Below are 24234 nucleotides of genomic sequence, written 5' to 3' on the forward strand. Positions count from 1 at the left end.
GTATTTGCTCTTTCTGTACTCCACCGCAAAGGTGAATTCTTGCAGACAAAAAGCCCATCTGATTAGCCTGGTGCTGGGTTTATTAATTTTGAATACCCACACAGGGGAAGAATGATCAGTGACCACAGTGAAGTACCAACCTTCCAGATAGTACCGCCAGTTTTCAAAAGCCCAGACAATAGCAAGACAGCCTCATTCAATCATTGAGTAATTTTGTTCTGCTGGCAAATGCCAGCACCTCCACACTCCAGAGTCCAGTCCGTTGAAACAGCACAGCACCCAGTCCGACATCACTTGCATCAGTATATACCACAAAAGGCAAATCAAAGTTGGGGTGTCCTAGAATGGGCGAAGCAACAAGATTTGCATTTAAGGGTTTTAAAAGCGGTCTGGCACTCAGCTGTCCATCGAAACAGGGCCCCTTGCGGTCAAGTCATTCAAGGGATCTGCCACCTGTGAAAAGTTTGGAACAAAATGGTGCCCGCCTTTCCCAGAAACCTTTGTAGAGCCTTGAGATTATTTTAGATTATTAGAAAAAGGGTAAGTCCAGTGCGCATACAGTCCAACAATGAATGCACCGCTAACACCCTCCAAAATAGATCAAAATTAAATCCTAAATAATGAATCAATATACAAGAAAAATGAAACAAAAGTACCATAAAATAAAAGGAGATTGGTCGGTTAGAGTCCAAACTTCAGTCATTTGATTACTTTCACAGAAGTTGCGCAGTCACATCAGATTGTGGAGTGGTCCAGGGACCACAGACAGCGTAGTCACACAGGAACCTTAGACAGCAGACACGCAGGAACCTCAGACAGCGGAGTCACGCAGTGACGTCAGACAGCGGAGTCATGCAGGGATATCAGACAGTGGAGACACGCAGGAACCTCAGATCGCCGATCACTCTTTTTACTCTTCTTCTCTGATCACTTCCACCTTTTCTCCCCACCAATCTTCCGTTCGCTTCCGTCTTGTCTTCCCACAATTCTCTGATCACTTCAGTTTTTACTGTCACACACCTGGTGCAATTATCCCAATACGCAATGTAGTCTTGGTAGAGACAGACGGCTAGGGAACAGAACGGGTCAGTCACAGTATAACAGCACAATATCCCGTTACTCTGTGTTATTGATGTACTGTATGGTTGTATTATTGGTGCATTGATGTTGTATGTGCCTATAACATGTTTTCCCCCCCAACCTCAAGGTCCAACCTCAAGTGGCCCTCGCTGCTTGCCAGGCTGCCACTTGAAATAGGAATTTAATCTTAAATATATTTCTGTTGCAATATATTTCTGTTTATCGTCCCTTTTAATGAGCATGGAAATGCAAGCGTTGCATATGCAGGGGTGAAATAATAACTGCTAAAACAAAAGAAACAATAAAAATTAATATTGACAAGTAAGGGTAGTGTTCTACATTTTCATTTTGACCCGTCACTCACTATCACCCAAAATCAATGAACGTGGTAAACAATTAATGTGTTCCGACTGGACTTGAGGAGCGGTTATCTTCATACGCTTGTAGAGGGTAAATTGTTATTTAATATTATTCACTCACCTGGTAAATAGCTACACTAGGCACACTTACACAGTGCTTCTTTAACCCAGAAAAAATAATATAGAACAATCACACACACCTTTTTTCATGTCCCTGAAGGGGGGGTTGCTGAAGCAGTAAGGGCATAGGGGGTAGCTCTTGCCCCGGGCCCCTGAGGTCCACAGCAGCAACTCAAAGTCATCCAGCGGACAGCGCAGCTCCTTGTACAACTTGATCACTCCGTTCTGGGAGAGGCTGTATGTCTCGTCGCAGTGCGAGCAGTGCAGCCGGCTGGGTTTGGCCTGGAGAGTGAGTGATGGTGGTGATGAGGAGACGATGTTGAAGAATTGGTTTGCTGTTATTCAGCCCAGACCCTCATAGCACAACCTCAGTGAGCACTTAACAATTGAGAAACTTATTACCACTCTGCTGCAGTTTCTCACTGTACATAAATGCAAAAGTTTAACCCTTAAAAACATGTTAAAGTCCTGTTAGAAAATGGGAAACTCAAAATAAAGCATTCGGCATGGTTGTGCTATGCATGGTTATAAATGATGGGAACAAAACTTTTAATAAGGCCTGGGTTGAACATAAATGTTAAGCCATTGAATTTAATTGGGCAGCTGTCAAGATTCCGCCTCACAAGTGAGTAAGGTTTTAACATTTGCACACCACAGCAGAAAGACACGCTTACACTACACTTTCCCCACGCAAATCTATTCGACATCATGACGTTGACATGATGGCAAACGTCCATGAAATATGGTAAAAATAAATATTGAATATCCATAAAAATTGCAATTAATTTAGGATCTATAAATACTGAATATAAAAATAACAATTTCACCATAGGTATAATATGAAGGAAAAACTACACCGTTTAGCCACAACATTAAAACCACTGACAGGTGAAGTGAATAAAATGTATCATCTCTTTCCAATGGCACCTGTCAAGGGGTGGGATATATTAGGCAGCAAGTTAATAGTCAGTTCTTAAAGTTGAGGTGTTGAAGGCAGGAAAAATGGGCAAATGTAAAGACCTGAGGGACTTGGACAAGGGCCAAATTGTGATGGCTGGATGACTGGGTCAAAGCATCGCCAAAATGGCAGGTCTGGTGGGGTGTTCTCGGAATGCAGTGGTTAGTACCTACCAAAACTGGTCCAAGGAAGAACAATCAGAGAACCCCCCCTCAAAAACATGCACACATCATCGTCTGACCAGCGATGGACACTCATCACCTGGTCCCCGGGCGCGCACGTATGCTGCCCACTGCTCCTGGCTGTGGCCCCGGAGGAAGGACAAGCCAGGATGGGTTAAATGCAGAGGAACCATTTCACTGGCCACCATCCAAAGCGTGTGCGTGTGGGCAAGCATGTGTTGTAGTGTGGTGTGTTGTGTGACAAATAAAGATTGTTTCTTCTTCTTTCTACTTTGACACGTACCATATACCTAAACATGGTTGCAGACCAAGAACATCCCTTCATGGCAACGGTATTACCTGATGGCAGTCGCCTCCTTTCCAGCAGGACAATGCGCCCTGCCACACTGCAAAAATTGTTCAGGAATGGTTTGAGGAACAGGACAAAGAGTTCAGGGTCCTGACTTGCACTCTAAATTCCACAGATAGCAGCTGTGGGTTGTGCTAGAACAACAAGCTTGATCCATGGGGGCCCAACTCACAACTTGCAGGACAACAAGCTTTGTGAGAGAAAAATGCATACGATCCTTTTGAATAAGGACAAAGGCCTCTACCTGTAGAAGAGGGGTTTTAAAACATTGTCTCTGTTTTCCCAGGAGCCCCCCAGGGTTTATGTAAAGAGAAATGTTCTTTCTCTTTACAATGTCAATTCTAACATGGAAAAACCAGATCACATTTTGTCCTGTTTACCTCGTATGGAGATGAAGAATAACCACAGGCGATCCATTGTAAGAGATTGTAATTGTGGTCTGCCAAGTCAAGTTTACAAGTTCCTGTGAATTCACTGTCTAAGGGGAACATCCAGGGAAACAGTTGGGGGGCACAGACTTGTAAATGACTTCTGACCCAGGCCACACCCTCTGTCTTTGTATAAAGCCCTCTTCATCAGAAATAACACCAGACTGGTCAGAACACTGCTTTGGAGCAGTCCTAAACCTTTCTCTTTATTCTGCAGAATAAATATCTTGAATATTCTCAGTTTGTATTTTCTTGTAGCGGGCAGATTAACCTCACTGATCTCTGCAGAAGAATTTCTTCCACAGCTTTGGTGTTGTCGGCAGGATTTCTGCTTGGCTCTGTTGGACCTCTTCATGCCTAGGTTGTGTGCACAACGGCAGGCAGGAACCGATCGTAAAGACATCCGAGAAGGAGTCATCTGGTCATGACGGGCAGATCCAGCGGAGACAACACAAAGTCCCAAACAAATTAAGGTGAGGACTAACTGAGATATTGTACCGATCAGAGAAGATCGAAGTAAAAGCTATTGTGGAGGAAATAGCTCTGTGTAAGCTTCTTTGTTGTTAAAATCCTCCCCCCTCAGATAGATGTTTGGCCTGTTTGCATGCGGTGCAAGTAGGAAGGGTAGTGGAAGTGGCCAATATTGCATCGATCAAGAGAATCATGGTTTTTGTTTGTTTATCTTTATTTTATATATATATATATTTTTTATTCACTAGTAAGTCAACATTATTGTATACATAATATTGAACAGCATTGTTGATCCTACCTAGCAAAGCGTTGGGAATAGTTTAAAAACTAAGTTATTAGTCAATAACTTAGTTAAGAAACTGTTATTGTCAAGATTACATTAGATTAATTAATAAATTAAGTCAAAATGTTTCTCTCTCTTGTTTCTCTCTCTTTCACCAAACCTTGGTGAAAAACTTTTGACGTTGTAGAAATACAATAAAATTAATTAGAGTAAAAATTATTATAAAAAACAGGGAATAAAAATAAACTCAAAAACAATAATAATAAGTTATTATAATGATTCTAATTATTGTTTTGTTTATTGTTTTTACTATCTTTGTTTTTACATTTTATTTTGGAGGTCTTGATAATCCAGCTATGGGACTTACTTTCCAACTAGTTTCAGGAAGTTTTAAATAGTTAGGAAAAGGACAGAGTTCAAGGGCCCACTGTGTGACTCTATTTGCAGTATAATACACTTTCACATGAATCCTGTGTGATCAAATTGGTGTGTGGCTGATTGATCACTCTGGAACATGTATGGATGAGATGAGTTCAGAGAGATTCTACCAGTTTCTTGGAATATGTTTAGGCCCCTGGCTGATAAAAATCTCACTCTCAAGTAGCATTATAATCTAAAACATCTGGTAGGATTGCTAGAAAGGATACTCTAAGGTTTTAAATTGATTTTGGGAAAAAAATATAAAAATATTTTAATATATGACAAGGCGAGAGAGAACTGTAAAGGTAATGATAGACTGAACAGATTAGGGAAGTTGAGATGTGTAAGACAATGACAATGAAAGTGGGAAAGTTTGCCCATGATGCATCTGGGATTCTTTGTTTAGGATGGAACTTGGAGCAGAGTGAGTGTAAAATTAATTTAGTAGGATATTGGTTCCGCAGAGGAAGCTGCAGGACTGAATGATTTAACTAATTGTCAAATGGTGTACAACAGAGGTCTCTGCTGTGGTAGTGTGAATAGATATTGAATGGTTTGAACTGTTGGATTGTGTTTAGAGAGATGATTGTGATATTGATAATAGTGTTGTGGTGAGTTGAAGCAGGTTTTAGTTGCTGGAAAGTGTCTTTGGTTCATTTAAAGGGACTTTGGTTAGGTTAGGAGTACGGTGAGTTTTTGTTTTTTTTAGCACTATAGTTTGTTAATAGATTCTATGGCAAAGCATTCCAAATTTATAAAAACTAAATTGATCAATATAAATTAAAAAAAAAATTGCTTCCAAAATATGTTTTAAGACATCGCGGAGAGCAGATACGATGCATAGTAGCAGCAGAAATTTATTCGTTTTTGGTTTTTGAAGAGGTATTTTTTTTCCCTTTTGTGTTCTTGTGTCAAAGTGATCTGCTGGTTGAGATAAGATAATCCTTTATCTATCCCACAGAGGGATAGTCTGCAGTGTTACAACAGTAACAAATTGGCACCATGGCACAAAGCATTAGTACATTGGAAATTCTAAATCAAAGGATATGATAAATAACTAAATAGTATAGATTAAACACTATACATTAAAACATGCTGTTGCATGAGTGAATTGTTAGTTTTGGTGTGATATACAACTGTGTTTGTATGTTTCAAATCCTTACCGGTTACTTTTTGTTTTTCTCAGTAAGGCTGGTGATTGTTTAAGTATAATTAAACAAAATTATTAATATTATTAATTTTTATTTTTGTCTTACTCTAGAAGCAATCTCGTTTTGACATTGAAGAAGGTAGATGTTGATATACAGTATAAAACTTAAATAGTTTAACAAAGAGGAATAATTGTTTTGTTTTGTATACAAGAGAGGTAATGGATTTTGTACGTCCACTTACTAAAAATTTAAACACTTAAATAAATGTGAAATACGTTGGCCATTTAGATGTTTATTTTATTTTTTTTATTTGGATATTCAAAAATTTTAAGTTTAAACTTGAAAGTATCTTTTGATTCGATTAATGTTGTAATTATGTATTGATGAATTAACCAACCCATTTATTCAGTGTTTTATTGCCGCAGTTTTAAGCAGGAATCCACTGACTGCAGTTTTGAACAGTGTAGATGTGACTGCGTCTGATTGGGAAGACTGGGAGGACTGACAAAGAGATCAGATCAAAGAGAATTGCTCTACAATTGAGGCCATAACATGACCAGCATTCAAAGGTCCTTGTAAATTATTGATATTATTACTATTTGTATTTAACTGATTTGCAAATTTTATTATTTAAAAGGCTCAATTGGAATTATTATAGCTCTATATCCCATATTGAGCTCCATTGTTAAAATGTATAAAAGCATCAGATATTATAGAGTGCATTATAGAACCAGAATAATTCTTGATTAGTTCTTATTTTAATATGACATTCTAGTTGTCTAGTCTAGTTGTTGAAGCAATCTTCAGAAGCTGAGTTAAGGATTAGTGTTAACACTGTTGTCAGAGCACCCCGGAGTGATTATCTCTATGATACTGCTTCTTACAGTGGTACACCTCTCCTTTCATTTTATGATAATGTATGAGAACAATACATTAAGCACCTTAGGGTTTTCCACACAAGCCCAAAAGAACATTCCTATTTTACTGATATCCTGCTGAGAGACATGCCAACTCCTGCAGGTCTGTGAAAACCTTGTATACAAGATCCAGTTTGGCCAACATCAGGCTGAATAACTTGGGACATTTTCTGAACAACAAAAAAACTTCTGTTATGGGAAATCAAATGCAAGCGTTGACTCCTGCTGATCCTTCCCTCCACCAATGAACATGAAGTACAGCAAACACACAATCGAAAAAGATGTGCACAGTTGAGGAGCCTAATCAACTGTGCTTCTTTGGACCTGCATTCGGTGATGTCACTGCATCAGATAAAACATGAAACTGAATGACTGCAATTGGAATTTGTACTCCAACTAAGAGCTATGGAATGACTGACCACCTGAAGTCCTGCTGGAAATGATATCTGTGTGCTTACCACTGGGACTGCTTCTGTGTTTTCTCAGCCATTGTTTTATCAATCTGTTTATCCTGATAGTACACAGATTATAGATGAAAGTGATTGCTTCATTGATTGACAAATATTTTATTAATATGGTTTATGATATATGGTTTTAGATGGTCTCAATTTGAATGCTGGCTATGTTATTGTCATTATACATATATATTTGTTTTAAAAAGGTGTTAACTTGATTGGAATGCCAAATAACCTCTCCATTTTTCTGTAATCAGGCTGCAGAATGATGGGACTTATAGTTGAATACTCCCTGTCCAAAAGGTAAGACTAGTATTTCAAAGCTTAGCACATAATAAATGTAATTTTTAGGAGTTGAGTAACGTAAATTGACGGTGAGATAATCGATAGTTGATCAAATGTTATTTATCAACGCCAGTTAGGCTCGTATTAGATTGATGACGTTAGGGTTCTATTAGATTGATGGCTGCTGACATCTCAGGCTTATTGTTTGTAGTTATTAATTGTACCTTTAAGGGTAGAAGTAAGAATTATACAAATAAATAAATAATACATTACAATAGGAATATACTATTGAACGCTAAATATTAAAATGTTTTCGTATGTGAATCACATTTTTCCCTACCCTCTCTAGTTGCTTAACTCATTGTTGAAGTTATGTGGAGCCTTCGGTAAATGTTTTCTTCTGCCACATTACGGAAATTTATTTTGACTGGTTTTGAATTTATCAATGGCAGGACACTTATAAGAATATTGTAGTTTATTGATCTGCTTCTGTCGTAGATACACAGGAATTCCTAAAATAGTTAGAACAAGATGTTTACAGTTTATTTTTTCCCTTATAACTCCAGCCGGCACAAAAGAACGTTCACTATTTGAGTCATGACATTTATTTTGTCTCCTCAGGGTCGCACCCTGGCATGGCCTTTCTTGGCTGTTGTGGTATTGTTGTTTTTGGATCATGGAATGAGGCAATGCTTGCCCAGCCATTAGACGGTTAAACCTTTTGTTGCTTTTCGAACAAGTTTTTTGCACCAGCTCCATGTTAGGTTTGCTGGATTACTTTAACTGTGGGTGAATGAGATGGTTTAATGTTAGCTGTGTTGTTGCAATCTTATGGAAATTGCATATGCAATATGCTTGGAAACTTGGTACCGGGGTCATTGGGTTGATTACATGCTGTAGCCTTTATCTTGCTACGAAGCAAACCGGCCTGTTTCTCTCAGACATCACCTCTCCATCATCAACATGTGCAACTTTCACTTTGCTTACACCAACTTCTCTTCTTCACTGACATGATTGCTTGACAGCGATAGCCGTTGTGGCTTCGCCCCTTGCTATTGAAGTTCTTGAAAAGTTCAACTACAACGATTTAAACTCATGAGTACAACAAAAGCAGGGTTTTTGTTTGGTTTGTTTGTCCGTCATCTGTTTTTGTATAAAACAGTTTGTGTCCATCGTTGTACAACTGGTTGTGTTCAGTTTTTCTAAACTGTTTTTTGTTTATATTTTTGTTTGCACGAATATGTACAGGCAAGTATGATACAGTGTGGTGTAGCGGATTGATGAGACGTACAAAACATCTGTTTAATGTTGTGATGTCATAACCGCCGCCCCCCATTTTGATCTTCCTATTTGTGTTGTTTACATTAATGTACTTGACCCCATCTCTATAGGAAATGTTGGAGCCAATGCAGCCAACAAAGTCGCCGGACCCAGTTTTTGCTCTGTCTAATGATGGTTGTCTCCTCCACAGATGAGGATACAGGTTCACTAACTTTGTTTTTTCCTCTACTCAAAGGCATCCTGCACTGAATTATTGTAGTGGCAGAGCCACTTGGTACTGTATGTACTGAGCTGTATATTTCCCACTATTTTTTTCATTGTTTTACTTGTTTGACATATGGTAGGTACCATTTGTCAAAAAGGAGGGATATAGTTAGAGAATTAAGTAAAAATAATGATTGTGCTTAGAACAATGCAGGAACCTCATGATGGATTTATCAAGCTGACGCTTTATCATGATTGAAATATTGTTTGGTGAAAATTTACATGTTTTCGCAGTCAAGGTAAGCTCAACTGAGTTTCATTCCTGTCATTAGTGATGACGGGAATGCGAGGATGATCACATGGTGCGACAGGACTGTCCAGGCATGAAATTTGTCTGAAACGTGGCTAACGGACTCATCACCTAACACTGCATACCTAGTACCAGATATAATGTCTTTAGAACAGACTGAAAACTGGGCAGGAGCGGTGGACTGTTTATGTACGTGAAAGACTGCATAATCTGTAAAGAAATTGAATTCAGCAGTTCTATGGATATGGAATGCATTTCTGGAACAAGTATTGTATCCCAACGCATGTCCTTCACTGTTGTTGGTATATACAGACCTCTCTCATCAAAAACCATGTTCTATTAATGTCTAAGAAACACCATGAAAGAACACAAATAAAGAGTTAATTCCGGTTGGGGATCGAAATATTAATTTGGCTGAGAAGTCAAATAGGAAAAAGCTGAAGGACATAGCAAGGAAGTTTGACCTAAGCCAAGTAATTCAAGGCCACTCGAATCACCCCATCATCTTAAACCCAGACTGATCTAATATTCAGCAATAGACCAGAAAGAATAACCAAATCACTAAATTTACTGACTGGGCTATCATATCATAATTTGACATTGGTAGCAAGAAAGGTAACAAAACACAGGTTCATATATGGGTTTATATTATTTTATTTTAGTTTATTTATTAATCCCTCTGGAGGAAATTAGTTCTCTGCATTTGACCCTTCCTATACCTAGGAGCAGTGGGCAACCACAATACAGCGCAAGTGGGGGTGTGGTTGGTGCTGTTTTCCTTCATTTTTAAAAAGGCCTGTGATACAGTAAATCATAATGTTCTTTTATCGAAATTTTGGATTTCACAACTAATGCATTAACATGGTTGGAGTCATAACTAAACTCAAGAAAACAGTGCACAAGAATCTGAATTCTGATCAATCCTTGGACCAATTCTATTTAGCTTATACATTAATGAACTGCCCTTGATTTGCCCAGAGGTCCACATCCAGATGTACACAGATGACCGTTATTTACACCCGTGCTAAAACAAGAGAACAAGCTACTTCCAAACTCACTGCAGTATTGAACAAAGTATCAGACTGGTTAACTCACTGTTGTCAAACTCTTAACGTGAGAAAAACTGTGGGCATGTATTTTTCTATCGCGAGAAATGACGCACATCAACCTGAATTCAAATTGTTCGGTGCGGGGGTTGGGGGGGGGGGGGGGGGTTAGAGACCTGTTGTTCGAACCCTCTAGGGCGACCCTTTGTGCATGTGTCTCTATGTGGATTTCTTTGTGTGGGTGTTCCGATGTGTGACCAGAACACAGGAACCGCACAGGAGGTGTGTGGCACAGTGCTGGAGGAGAAAGAAAACACACACACACACGCACACACGCACACCCTTGTTTACCGGTTTATATTTGAAGAGATACGATACATATAAAACATGCTCAGAATGTTGTGGCTCTGGAAAAAAAACAAGCTTGCTGAACCGGGAAAAGGAGGGGATTGAGTGACTTGGAAAGGGAGGTGGAAGTCCGTCCCGTGCCCTGACAACGGCATTTGGACCAATGGCGACAAGGGGAGGTCTCAGAACGAGAGAAAGACGAAAGGCAAAGTTTGCCCCAGGGGCTTGCGCAGAGAACACCGCAAGTACCCAGATCTCACGTCAATTTGTTCTTATCTTGTTCTGAACACGTTCTTTTGGTCAAAAAATTCTACTTCTTTTTAAGTGTACCTCCACCTTTAGACGCATGTTTTTCCTGCAAGATATTGGGCCAAGTTTCATGTTTCTTTTGTGACACGGCATCAGACAACGAAGAATAAATATAGCCGCAAGCAGCAATTCACAGGTTCAAACCTTTTTGCGCTCAACAGAAGGAAGCAGCCCATTCGGCCAAAATTAAAGCCACAAGCAGCAACGAGCAGGTTTCGGGTGTCACAAAGCCGAGGAAAGTCACTTCAGCTAGTTTAATTCTCACACTTGTGTCATCACAATGGATGTAGCGTTTCGATAATCACACACTCTAAGGTCAGCATCATGAGGAGAGAGCTAGCAGGCCCCTTTAGGGTCCCCGAAGGTGTGAAAATGACCTAGGCAAAGTATATAGAGTTTCTGACTGACCACTTTCTTCCATGGTACAAAAAGAAGAACCGTGCCTTCCACAGCAAAATCATCTTCATGCATGACAATGCACCATGCTGCAAAGAATATCTCTGTGTCATTGGCTGCTATGGGCATAAAAGGAGAGAAACTCATGGTGTGGCCCCCACCCTGCCCTGACCTCAACCCTATTGAGAACCTTTGGAGCATCCTCAAGCCAAAGATCTGAGGGTGGGAGGCAGTTCACATCAAAACAGCAGCTCTGGGAGGCTATATGGACATCCTGCAAAGAAATTCAAGCAGAAACTTTCCAAAAACTCACAAGTTCAATGGATGCAAGAATTGTGAAGGTGATATCAAAGAAGGGATCCCATGTTAACATGTAACTTGGTCTGTTAAGATGTTTTTGATTGAAATAGCTTTTGATTTCAGTAAACATGACCTCCTAATACTGCAAATTCAACAAATTACCATTTTCAGTTCTTTACAACCTATAAAATGTTTTGAAACTCTGTTGTGCATAATAATTTGGAACAGTGCATTTTGAGTTTATTTTTGAAAAAAAACTACTTTTACCATTGGGAGGTTTGTTCAATAACATTCAAATTATACCCTAAGGGTTGATGACTTGGAAATTATATTGACTGTCATTTGCATCGACTATTTAGGGAAATCAGAGAAACATATAATTTGCATAATAATTTGGAATGCGGTGTATTCCCTTCCCAAAAATGGACTGAAGATATCTACCAAGATTTATGATGACCGGACCAATGATTAATGATTTAATGATGAGCCAATTTTCTGTTAAGCCCCGCATTTTCAACATTGCTTTGGTTTGGTTGGCGGCCATGTTTTTGGACCTTCTGGCTCATTTATGTTAGAAATGTGAATCTCAGTCCCGCAATGTGGTATACCAAATTTGGTGTTGATACAGTCGAAATCCAAAAAAGGCTACGCACATTAAAATTGTTCACATTATGCAAATTAGCAAAACATCTATCATGGCTGACTTTTATGGTCCAGGAGGCTTTTTTGTAGAGCACATTGAGCTGGACTTGTGTCACATTTCAAGTCAATCGGAGTCACGGTGTGAGCTTCTTCCAGCTCACGGCAATTTGAGACGCGGCCTAAGACAACAAAGACGAACAATAAAGCGGCAAGAAAACAACAGCCCTTCGGGTTTGAACCCTAATGATTAAATGTGCATACATGTACAGTGTGACATGACTCACGGGTTGCAATCATAGGACTGGCTAGGTAAAATCCGGCTTTTAAAATCCTTGACGAAGTACATTCAATTTATTGATGAAAAACAGAATGGATGAGAACACGGTGCGCACTTATGGCCTGAAAAAAAAGGCCGCCATCACACCCACTGACATCACCCACTTAATGGTCGACCACTATGAGCATTAGGCAGACGACGGTCAAAAGATTTATTCATGAGCTAAAGCATCAGACGCTCGTGGACTTTAGCGGATGAAACCTTGTTCCATTGGAAGGCCAATAAACAAGGTCGGAACCAGAAACCTAGCCACAGAACGATTTGGTTTTGTGAATAGTTTCCTAATTTCCTTGAATGTGTTCCTCATTCGCTGTTTTTGTGCGAAACTGAGCAAAATAATGCAAATAGAGAACAGAAAATTACCCATCTTGTTCAATAATTATGTTGCTACCGTATTGTTAACCGTGTTGAAAAAAGCAGCCTGTATGCCAGTTAGGAATTTCTGAAAAAATCTTGAATGATAGTATTTGTAATGAATTTATAGTCAAGAGTAATTCCATTGAAGCCACATTAAATGTACTCGACAAAAATAGCAAACGGATGAGCAACACAACGTAATATCCAATGTCCGCTTTTAATCAAAACATAATCGATTTACAATATGATAAGATGGCCGAAACTTTATCTCAAACCGATTATTTAAGCAAACAAAAGTGTATACCAACAGACGTGACATTTACCCCCCCCAAAAAAATATTTTAGAAGCTGAAAATATGAATTCCCAGGTGTTAACATTGCTCTGATACCAAGAACCAGTACATACTCTTGGCCCATCGTGGAATCTTACATAGTGCCATCTGGTGGTCAACTGAAATCATAAAATGTTTTTATCATGTTTACGGTTGCGTATTTACTACAAGAAATACCGTAGTAGACTAATCTAGCACGGTCAGTTCTTGGTCTGGCCGCTTCCACTCACCTGGATGTACTTCATGAAGCGGTGGCACTTGCCGCAACGGGACATGGGCTTCCCAGTGGCAGCCAGAGGCGAGAAGGAGACTTCCATCAGCTCATCCATGCCTGATGAAACATAGCCAGGGCCAGTATTTATCGAGCGTGCTATGTCACTGTGTTCTTGGTTATGTTACTATTTACTACTACTACATTACTTTTTTCTTTTTGTTTTTACAGAAACTTTACTCGCTTGAGTCCCTTTCACTGTCTCTTAACAGAATGGTCGCACATTGCAAGTCAGCTGCCACAGAAAGTAAACAAAACAATGTGCTAAAAAAGAAAAAAAGTGCTGCGTCAACTGTCATTTAACGCATTAAACATTTCAAATTAATTGCAAAAGTGTATACTCTAAATTTTCCAAGCACTAGTTATTTGGCAAGAATGTGGACAGGTGACTGTGGGATGGACAGATTGCAGCAGGGAGTGCGCCAAAGAAAGAGGCCTTTACTACTTTTGCAGTCTCTCTCCTGTGACTTACTGCCGATGGAGTCAACAAAGTAGTGGAACTTTCTCTTGAAGATATCCAGCGTGTGCTGCAGGACCTGCTGGAAGTTGGCCTTGCCAAGGGCAATGAGGGTAAGCTGCTTCTCTACAGCACTACGTATGGTGGGCAGCACCAACTCCATATCTACAGAGAAAAAGAGTCTCTACAGAATTACAAGCCTGAGCCATTGTCCCTAAATTAACTTTCTTTCCCTCCGGAACTGCCGCAGTGGATCACAGCGGGTCAAATTAAAAACGCCCACCTGTCTTGTAGTAGCCGTGGACAAGCACAACGCCTAGGTTGGTGGGCTTCAGCCTACGGCCAGTCTCCACGGTCACGTAGTTCCTCTGGCAGATATTGTTGATGTGCACAGGTATGCTAGCATCAGTGCCTTGCCATGAGAAACGAGGGATGGTTTAAAGATGTGGGCCGATTTCACCTTGATAACACACACACACACACACACACACACACACACACACACACACACACACACACACACACACACACACACACACACACACACACACACACACACACACACACACACACACCCCCTCCTACCTACCTACGCCGTGTTTCTCCATGAGGGTGATGAGTTCAGCCTCCGTCAGGTAGTCGGGCGGACTGGTCTGCTTCTCTACCAGTTTGATCTCATCTACGGTGAAAACATCCCCACACTCACAATCTGGCAGGGCCTCCTCAAGAGGGATCCCTTGCCATGGCATCACCGTCGTGTAACCTGGTGATCATTTAGGAATTCGGTGTACAGCATGGGTCAGAATCGAGAAGTTTCTGCGATAGGTCATTCATAGTATTGTGATATTCAGCATTTTCCATTTCGGAGGGCGTTCTTCATTCTCAATAGCTTTGTTTGAAAGTGATGACAAAAATATCGGTGTTATTTCCCCACCTTCTTTCATTTATCGAGCTGTTAATGCTAATGTATTGTTTGACGCAAGTTGTGAGGTTATGAGTAAGGATTATGTTATTTTTTTAAATCAACACATAGAATAATGCAGATTTAATTTGTTTGTTTGCTCTTCCTCTCATAAAGAATGTTACCAATAGTGGAACTGATCACTCGTGAAGTTTAAGGATAGCCTTGGTGTGTAGGAGAGAGAAAGAAAAAAAGGCAGTAAAGGGCGTGTCAAATGTCAAGACAAATAAAGTGGGGAAAAAAAATAAACATTTAGAGGGGAACACTGGCACGCATGATGTGCTTGGGCCGTGAAGGCCTGAGGCCTTTAAAGAGGCAATAGACAACTTTTGCGTCGCTGCCGCAAAGACAACCGGATCACTGTACTTTCACTCTGTTCGCTCCGTGGAATTGATCAACACCACTTAATAAATAAGAGAGAAGAAAGAAGCGTGTTCACTGAAGAGGTAAATTGAAACTTTAGTTCAATTTTATTTATTTTGATTGCGCAATCATAGACATATATACATCGCCAACGCATTGACTGCTTCAGCTCATTGGTGCCATATTGGAACGGCCGACAAGGGCATGTAAACAAATACAAGTAAAGGGCGGAGCTGTGGTGTTTCTGGAAAAAAAGCACCAAAACAATTAAAATTCTCAACCGATTTCAATTAGTCGTTTTTAGATTCAAGTGTTGATCTACCTGCAATGGTGCATTGGTTGACGCACTGCCATAAATCGATCATTTTCTCGGGAGTTCCTACCCGGCGGCAGTCCGAATGCATTGTGATATTAAGGCTTCTAGGGAACCACGGCGGCAGTCCGAATGCATAGTGGTATTATGGCTTATAGGGAACCAATCTAAACGCTGGTGTCATTCTATAGCCATTACATTATGCAATCGACATTAACTTCATAAGAGAAAAAAAGTTGTCTATTGCTCGTTTAAAGGATACCATTAAAGGACAAGATATTATTAAATGTTTGTTTGTTGCTTCTCACTGCCCTTTAACATTCAAGCCTTAAAAAAAAAAAAAAAAAGTTGAAACACTTGTGAAAACTGGAAACATGCATTATAACATGCATTATAATCACAAGTGTTACTTTTTTTTTAAATATACTGTATTTTGAATGACAGTGATATATTTTATTTCAAACTATTTTCACTTAAAATTGCCACAATACATCCAAAAACATAATCTTGGTTACAGAAGATTGCCTTCACTCTTGAAGCGATGCATCTTCCTGTTTCCAGTCTCTTAAGTTAGCAAGGATGAAGTCAAAAGAGTTGATTCACAGAAGTGCAAAAGTCAATAAAATCCAATTGCAACCACCTCCGGGTATAATATTTAAAAGCTGACAATATTGTGAGCTTTGTGTTTTCAAAAAGCAGATTTAACGTGTTTTTTTAGACTTGAATGTCCCATTGCATTTATGCGCAGAAGTCTCTCTCTCCCTCTCCCTCCCCCCCAGAGAGTCATACCAGGAGAGGTGAGAGTCTTGCCACTACACGAGAAGACCTCGTTTCGAATAGTGAAGTCGATCGTGGTCTGTAGGTACTTGCAGTCCTCGCTGACCGTAGCAATGAAGTGACGCGTGATGTAGTCATACAGCCGCCAGCCGTCACTTCCTGCGAAACAGGAAGCTCTGGGGTTAACAGTCAAAGACGCCGAGCTGGAGAACAGTTATTTAAGTAGGTTATTGTGACAATTGTTTTCAAATTTCAAAAAGGCGTAAAACTTTATTTTGGAGACTTATATGATATCAGGATCTAGTCTGCTGAGGGAGTCCGGCATGAATGGCTAACATTTGACCGATAAGGTGATTACTATCCAAAGCGTCGGTGAAATAAAAGTAATTTCTTATTTTTGGCGAAGCAGATTTGGACCAAAGCTGAGAGCATATACAGAGTGGATGTATCTGACTTTCCTTTTTATTATTATTCTTTTTTAAATAAACTACATTTTAATTTCACTTGGATTAAAATCAAACAATCATGAGTTTAACTTTTCTTCAAAAACACAACAATCTTCTTTCTGCTTTTCGGATATCAAATTTTCCAAACAATGTTATTTTGTGCTCACCAAGTTCTGCCTCAGAGGCTGCTCGCATGGGGGTGATGGGAGGATGGTCCCCTGCATCCGTTCCTTTCCTGGGCCGGTTCAGTCCGGCTGACAGCAGAGCTTCAACCTGGGGGGGGGGGGGGGGGGGTGATTACTCATTCAAGCACATTCTGTGCTCTGAGTGTCTGCGTTTACATGTGCACTTCACCTCCTCTGACCAGTGCGGGTTGTTGCACTGCTGTTTCAGAGCTCCCTTAAGGTCGAAGTTGTCTGGGTAGTGGGTTGTTTCCGTGCGGGGGTAGCTGATGTAGCCCTGTGTGTACAGCCGTTCAGCAATCTGCATGGTGTGCTGCGGGCCCATTCCTGCGATGACGACATGGCGTCATATATAGTTTGCAGTCAACAGGTTCAACAAAAAAAACGAGGATGATACAATGCAGTTTGTGGCTGTACCACAAAGGGAAGCAAAAAATATAAATCTTCCTCCTCTCTCTCTCTCATTGGCCACCTTATTCGGTATACCTATACACCTGCTTGTTAACCCAAATACCTATCCAGCCAATCATGTGGCAGCAACTCAATGCATAAAAGCATGCAGAGAGGGGTTCAATTGTTGTTCAGACTAAGCGTCAGAATGGAGAAGAAATGTGATCTAAGCAACCATGGAATGATGGTTGGTGCCAAACGTGGTGGTTGGAGTATCTCAGGACCTGCTGATCTCTTGGTATTCTCATAAACAACAGCCTCTATAAAGTTTAGAAAGAATGCAAAAGGTGTAAAATACTGAATGCACAACAGCATCTCTGAAGCGCAACTGTAAACCAGCTAAGAACAGGAAAGTGAGGCCACAAGTGGGTACGGGCTCACCAACACTGGACAGTGGAAGAATGGAAAAAGACATGCAGATTATAGGGTCAGAATTTGGCGTAAACCACATGAATCCATCATGCATTGAATCAGTGGTGTAATGGTGTGGGGAAGGTTTTCTTGCCACACATTAGGCCCCTTAATACCAATTGATTATCATTTAATTAAATGCCTCAGCCTACATTGAATATTGTTGCTGATCATGTGCATCCCTTTATAGCCACAGCCTACACATCTTCTACTTCCAGCGGTGTAACACATCATGTCATAAAGCACAAAACTTCTCAAGCTTGTTCTAAAAAGTGACACATTCTGTGTACTCAAATGGCCTCCACATTGACTGGACTTCAATCCAATCCAGCACCTTTGGGATGTGGTGGAATGGGAGATTTGCAGAATAAATGTGCAACCCACAAGACAAACACTGCAATGTACTACTAAGAGGTAAGACAAAACAGGTGAGCAATGAAATACTTTATACATTAAAGCGACTTGTGGTTGATGATGTAAGCAACAGTTTTCCTTCTTTTTAAAGTGGCCAAGTGTGTGAGTTTATAGGTTCTAGTCTTTGGCCATTTGATTTCAAAATTAGGGTTTTTGAACTATCTTATTTTTATTTTTAGTTAAAATAATTGTGAAATATCACAACAGCCTCTCTGTCGGAGAAATGGTCCCCCATTTGATAAATAAATTTTCAAAATTCCAAAAAACAACAATGACAATAAAAATCAATCAATAAAAGTAAATTGAATAAAATCTCAGTGAAAAGCAGGTTGATTGCTCCATTGGAATGTGGAGATTTTCATCAATGGGTCTGCATTTGTATATTGTATGTATGGGTTAGGCATTGGGGCTTACAGACCTGTTCGGTGACACAATGATCAGCTATTAAGTGCAAACAATGAGATGGCCCAAGGCCTTACCTGTGGTCTGCTTCGGTAGTAAGTAGTAGGTAAAACAGCAAAAACATGTGATAAACAATAAAGGGTACTACAGCAATACAGATAAAAAAGATTTCATACAATAAAGTCAGAAAGCACAGATGGTCAATTACACTTGTGTGTGCGCCTGCATTGAGGTTGTTCTGAAAGGCAACGGGAATCGATAGATACTTATAATATACTTCAAATTAGTATGTCCATGGAGTATTAGTAATAAGTATTAATAACTTATAAGGTGCGCACACGGCACACTTAAGTACAAAAAAAAAGAAAAAAATCTGCTCCAATTCTCAGAGTTGGGTTAACTGTCAAACAATGAGTTTAAGACAAAGTGGTGAAGATGGCATGATTGTAATCATGAATTTATCAATTTACAATAAAGCAGTGGAAATGTACATTATGCTGAACCGGCATATTGTACACATGCTGTATAACAGGCATCAGTTCATCCTTGGATTTTCCCCTAACACTGGTCTTAATCTGAGGTAGGGCTTAGGCCTTTGTTTGTGTTGACCACACCCCGACATTTATTAGAGGCCCGGTTTTTATTTGAGCAACTGTTTATATTTGAGGAAATATGATAACTCAAATATATGAATTACCTTATCTACAACTTCAACCTTGGCTGGTCCGCACCCAGAGTGATGCGACTCGACCGGGCGAATCAGTCCGAGGGACCTTGGTCTCAGGTCTGGCCCCATCACCGGCACTTACATCACTGAAGGCTCCTCTTGTGCCGGGCAGTCCCTGCCCTGAAGTAGGAGCTAAATAAGTTGCTCAAAATGGAGTTCTAAGAACAACTATCATTCCTACAGTGTTCCTGTAGTGCAGACATAATTAAAGGGACGGTTCGGCCAAAAAGTCCTTAGAACTATGAAAAAGTTCCTGCAGTGCAAAAATGCACGATATGGGGAGCTTTACGTACATTAAGTATGCGATTATATTTGTGGAATATTTCACATTTTATGTCAATTAAAACACCTGTTACACAGTTACGCAGTGTTTTCATTAGTTTCATTCAACATCTACAATAAAAAAAAAAAGATTAATTCATTAATTCTTTCAAACTATTTGTTCTTTAAAATCAGATGTATATATTAATTCTGTTAGATGTACAGAATATATGTTCCATTCCAAAACATGTATATTTTTCATTAAACAAACACAAGACTATCCCATACACGTGAGTTGCTTAACGTTTTGAACCACAAATTTTTTTTTTTTTTTTTTATAATCGTCATCGTATATCAGTAGGAGTCACAGAGACCCCTCCTTATGGAACAAAACAGTGTCCCCATTGAACACGTTGCTTGTTTCGTTCCATAAGGAGACTAACCTAAATCTAAAATATAAACACACTGTTTTGGCACGCTGATGAGGGGCACCCCATCACAGGCGCGCACATCATCAGTACCGTCGGAGAGGGAGACAGGTGCGAAAATTGTGCCACGATTGCTCCCTCTCCACGCTCTCCTTCGGGATGCTGCCCTAGTCTGCTGCCTATCTCGCCTATAGGAAGAGCTGGCCTGCCTGCACCTGCTTAGCTGGCGGATAAAAAAATAATAAAAAATAGAGCACACAGAGCGGCGCACAGAAAAAGCTTATTCACTTATGTGCACAAAGAGGATGTATGTGGACTCATGCACGCATTTCTTTTTCGAATGTTAATTTTCAGATTTGAATTTCTTCTTTTCTTTTTTTAAATTCAAATAGCATTGGAATATCAAACCATCGTTTGACAGTTTGTGTGTGAGAATGGGAGAGAATTGGAGAGCTGAGGCTCTCTTCATTGTTGTTAATGACAGTAATGAACTGACCAAATACTTTATTTACATTTGTTAATTTATTAATTGGTGTGTAGGTGTGTAAAAAAGCACAATTTAACTTAATTTTTTTTCTGTTAAAGAACTACTTCAAAATTGTGACTTTACTTTGAAATAAAACGGTATATTGTTATTTCTGTAAATTGTCTATTTATTACCGAAGCATTTATCACCAACACAGATAAGATGGAAAAAATATGAATGTGTTCTGTTGCATGTCGATTTCAGTGGTACTCCTAAATTTTGTGCTGGTGCTCCTAAAATTTTGAGTAGGGCTACTAGTGGAAAAAGTTAGTCTGGAGCCCTGCCAATGTCTCCTTTACAACTTACATTTTTTTTTTTTAACTTACATAGCCAAACACGTATCACATAGTGTACTTTAGTGAGTAGAGAGGACACAGAAAACATTTAGACTAGTCAATGCAATTCGATATACCGTTTCCATATGAGCAGAATCGCAATGCTGTTTTGTTACCTAAAGCAGAGCTCGCCACACGCAGCATCTCCACAGTGTTCAAGGCCTGTGGCCTCTGCTTGACCTTTTCCTTCTTTCTCACTGATTCCACCTACAGTTCAGGAGGAAAATTGCACAGGTCATCTGACTCATCTCAGAACAGTAATGGATAGGTTCACTTTCATTTCAGGCTCCAGTAAGCTGATGTCAATTAATGTAATACCACAATTGACTTAGAACTACCTTTTGCAAAAGATTCATTCGGCATAGCTAGAGTCTTACCCATGCTTCTCTGGAAGTCTTAGTCAGGTTGACAAACATCTGACCCACTTCCCTGTCGAAGGTCCGCACTCTGTTCCAGTCCAGTGTCAGAGGATTGTCTTTTCCTTTGAACACCTGGTGCACAGCAAAGCAGAGTGCAGTCTAAGGCCTCTGCTGGTTGTGTATTCAATGTCAGTGTTATCAGTATCTGCATCAGCTTTGACAATTTTCATGCATGCTTGAAAATGTCAAAGCCCTAAAACAAAGCTTGTGTAGTTTGGAATAGCAATAGGAGCTCGGGGACGAAAGCAGCAGCGAACAAGCCAACAGTGTGAGAGAAGAGCCGACAGTGTGAGAGAAAACCCAGGGGGAAGAGGAGTAATACAGAAGTGTATATAGAAAGCATGTAATGTATATTAAAATAAAGGAATATTAGATATTTTCTTTGCACTTCACTGTTTCAGACTTAATTTATAATATATTTAGAATAATTTACCTCCAAACGCAGAATTAATCCATGAAGTCCACATCTCTCCACCCACTCCTCCAAATTTATGTAATGTTTCTTATTTTTTCGCACAAAAGGAATGAGCAAGACACGCAACTACAACAGCAAACCTTTGGTTCATTATAAAGCTCCATTAGTTATTTTTGTTTACTTTTGGCACGTGGAAGTCACGCAGAAAAATACTCAAGTCTCCGTCACGTCTTGTGTGTTTGCACGAGACATCGGCCGGCTCGCATTGCATGTAGGATCATGTAGCACAAACAACCCCTATCTTGGTCACATTGTGTAGTTTGAACACTGCTACTGCAAAAAAGAAAAATGTTAAAGGAGAACTTTATGACCATTATGCTTTTCCTTATTTTCTGTCATAGATACGTTACAATATCACCAAAATGTGAAATAATGACAAAGTAATCGCTGTGAACAAATCGCTCAGGCTTCCGACCACTCTGAATGCTTGGTTTTCTCAGGTTTTGCTCTTCTTTGTGCACAAGCTGACATATTTCTTTATATGGTCATCTCGGAGCCGCTGTGCGTTTCTCTAAACAAAAGAAAGATGGTGTGTTTTGTATTTATTGTAGATGTATTTATTTATTTTATTTTCCGACGTTTACATGAAACAAAAAATCCCTGCGTCCGAGAGTCCTGGTGCGTCCAGCTGCGTTGTCCGTGTCTCCCACAAGCTTAGAGAATGGCAACGAAAGTCCGAACAAACTTTTAAATTAGGCCTTGCAGATCTAATGAAGTGAAGATTCAGCAACTAGATTGCTTATTTCTCACCTCAAATTTGTTCAGAAACAGATTTTAGTGTATTTATAAGGTGAAATCAGTCAAAGTTTACAGAGAACACAACAGAATCTAGAGTAAAGCCCAAGCCTCATTGGCTCACACAAACCGTAACTTATGCTCAAAGCTCATTGGCTCAGAACTAGGGGCTTGGCAGCTCATTTACAATTAAAGCTACACACTGAAACAGCCTGTTTTGGAACACTATGGTATAGCGACATGTCACAATGGTTAGAATGCATAATCTGATTGACATTTTCAGCAAAAAAAAATTTAAAACATGTTTTAGGGACCTCAAAGACCTATATTAACATGTGTAAAAAGGAGCATAATACTGTAGGTCCCCTTTGGAAAAAAGGGGTAGTGTGAGCACCCCAGTGACATCAAAAGTTGTGTAGTCTGTAAAAATATTATTATTAAAAATATTATTTGTTTAATATTACATTATTATTACATCATCATTTAGCAGACGCTTTTTGTCTAAAGCGACAATTATTCATACAGCAATGGCCGCATCAAGCTCAGGAGCAATAAGGGGTTAAGTGTCTTTTCAAGGACATAACAGCATGCTATCTATCAGGGGGAGCCTGAAATCAAACCAACAACCTTCAGATTACCACTAGACGCCACGCCACTCAAGTGACGTTTACAAGGACCTCCGGCACAGAGACACAGACGACGAGGTTGTAGACACACCAGTTTATTGTAGTGAGTGGGCTAGTTGGAGTAAGCCCAGGAGCGGATGGACATGGTCACGACAAGGGCTCCTCTCCTGAGTGTGTGTGGCGATGGGGTTTTTACCTGCTGCTTGTTACACCAACCAACGAGCAACAGGTATGCAGCTACTCTGACCCTGGGCCTCAATTACCTAGACAGGTGTGGCTGCTCAAACCACACCATCTGCACACCACAGCGACCCACTCTACCCCTGAGCTATGGGCCCCCTTTACTATATTTTTTGAAAAACTAACCTCATATGCATGCAATAGTTTCAATGCATGTTAACGGTTTAAAATGAATCAATGAAACAAAGGCAATTCTATACGTGAGTCAATGGGTGCACAACTGGTACATTCCACTTTTAAATATTAAAGAGGACCAATAATGAAAAACTCACTTTTTCAGTGCTTGTGCACGTACATTTGGGTCTCTGATGGGCCTACCTATAGACAAACTGTGAAATAAGACAACTCAGTCTGACTGATAAAGTGAAATCAGTGAAAGTTTGCGGACTAAATACAACAGAACCCGGAAGTCAAGGTTAAACTGACAGAACCTGGAACTTGTGCTCAAACCCCATTGGCTCACAGAACTAGGGGCCTCAGGATGGTGGCGCCACCCCACAGAAACAGAGCGTCCTGGAACAGGATGGTCTAGAGGCATGCTAGAATGTCTAGAACACATAATCTGAGTGATATTTTCAGCAAAAATAAAAAAATAAAAACCTTGTTTTGGGGACCTCATAGAGACCTCTATTAACTTGTTGAAAAGGAGCACAATAGGTCCCCTTTAATGGTTTCTGTGATAACTGCAGGCACGA

General features: G+C 39.9%; 1 protein-coding gene across 4 annotated transcripts in view; it reads right to left on the reverse strand.

Annotated features, from left to right (window-relative positions):
• The window catches only part of top3b (DNA topoisomerase III beta), a 49133-nt gene that overhangs the window by 15462 nt on the left and 9437 nt on the right, over positions 1 to 24234 (reverse strand). For 3 of the 4 annotated variants that reach the window (XM_080004641.1, XM_080004639.1, XM_080004638.1), the window contains exons 7-16: positions 21422 to 21535; positions 21161 to 21251; positions 17263 to 17417; positions 17076 to 17181; positions 16475 to 16621; positions 14638 to 14811; positions 14332 to 14460; positions 14064 to 14213; positions 13551 to 13651; positions 1640 to 1841 (exon numbers count right to left, since the gene is read on the reverse strand). In XM_080004641.1, the coding sequence (XP_079860767.1) occupies positions 1640 to 1841; positions 13551 to 13651; positions 14064 to 14213; positions 14332 to 14460; positions 14638 to 14811; positions 16475 to 16621; positions 17076 to 17181; positions 17263 to 17417; positions 21161 to 21251; positions 21422 to 21535 (1369 nt within the window). The remainder of the gene's footprint in view (positions 1 to 1639; positions 1842 to 13550; positions 13652 to 14063; positions 14214 to 14331; positions 14461 to 14637; positions 14812 to 16474; positions 16622 to 17075; positions 17182 to 17262; positions 17418 to 21160; positions 21252 to 21421; positions 21536 to 24234) is intronic. The other variant, XM_080004640.1, reaches the window with a different exon arrangement.

This window comes from Zeus faber (assembly GCF_960531495.2).
Source record: "Zeus faber genome assembly, chromosome: 7".
In the NCBI taxonomy this organism is placed as follows: Eukaryota; Metazoa; Chordata; class Actinopteri; order Zeiformes; family Zeidae; genus Zeus; species Zeus faber.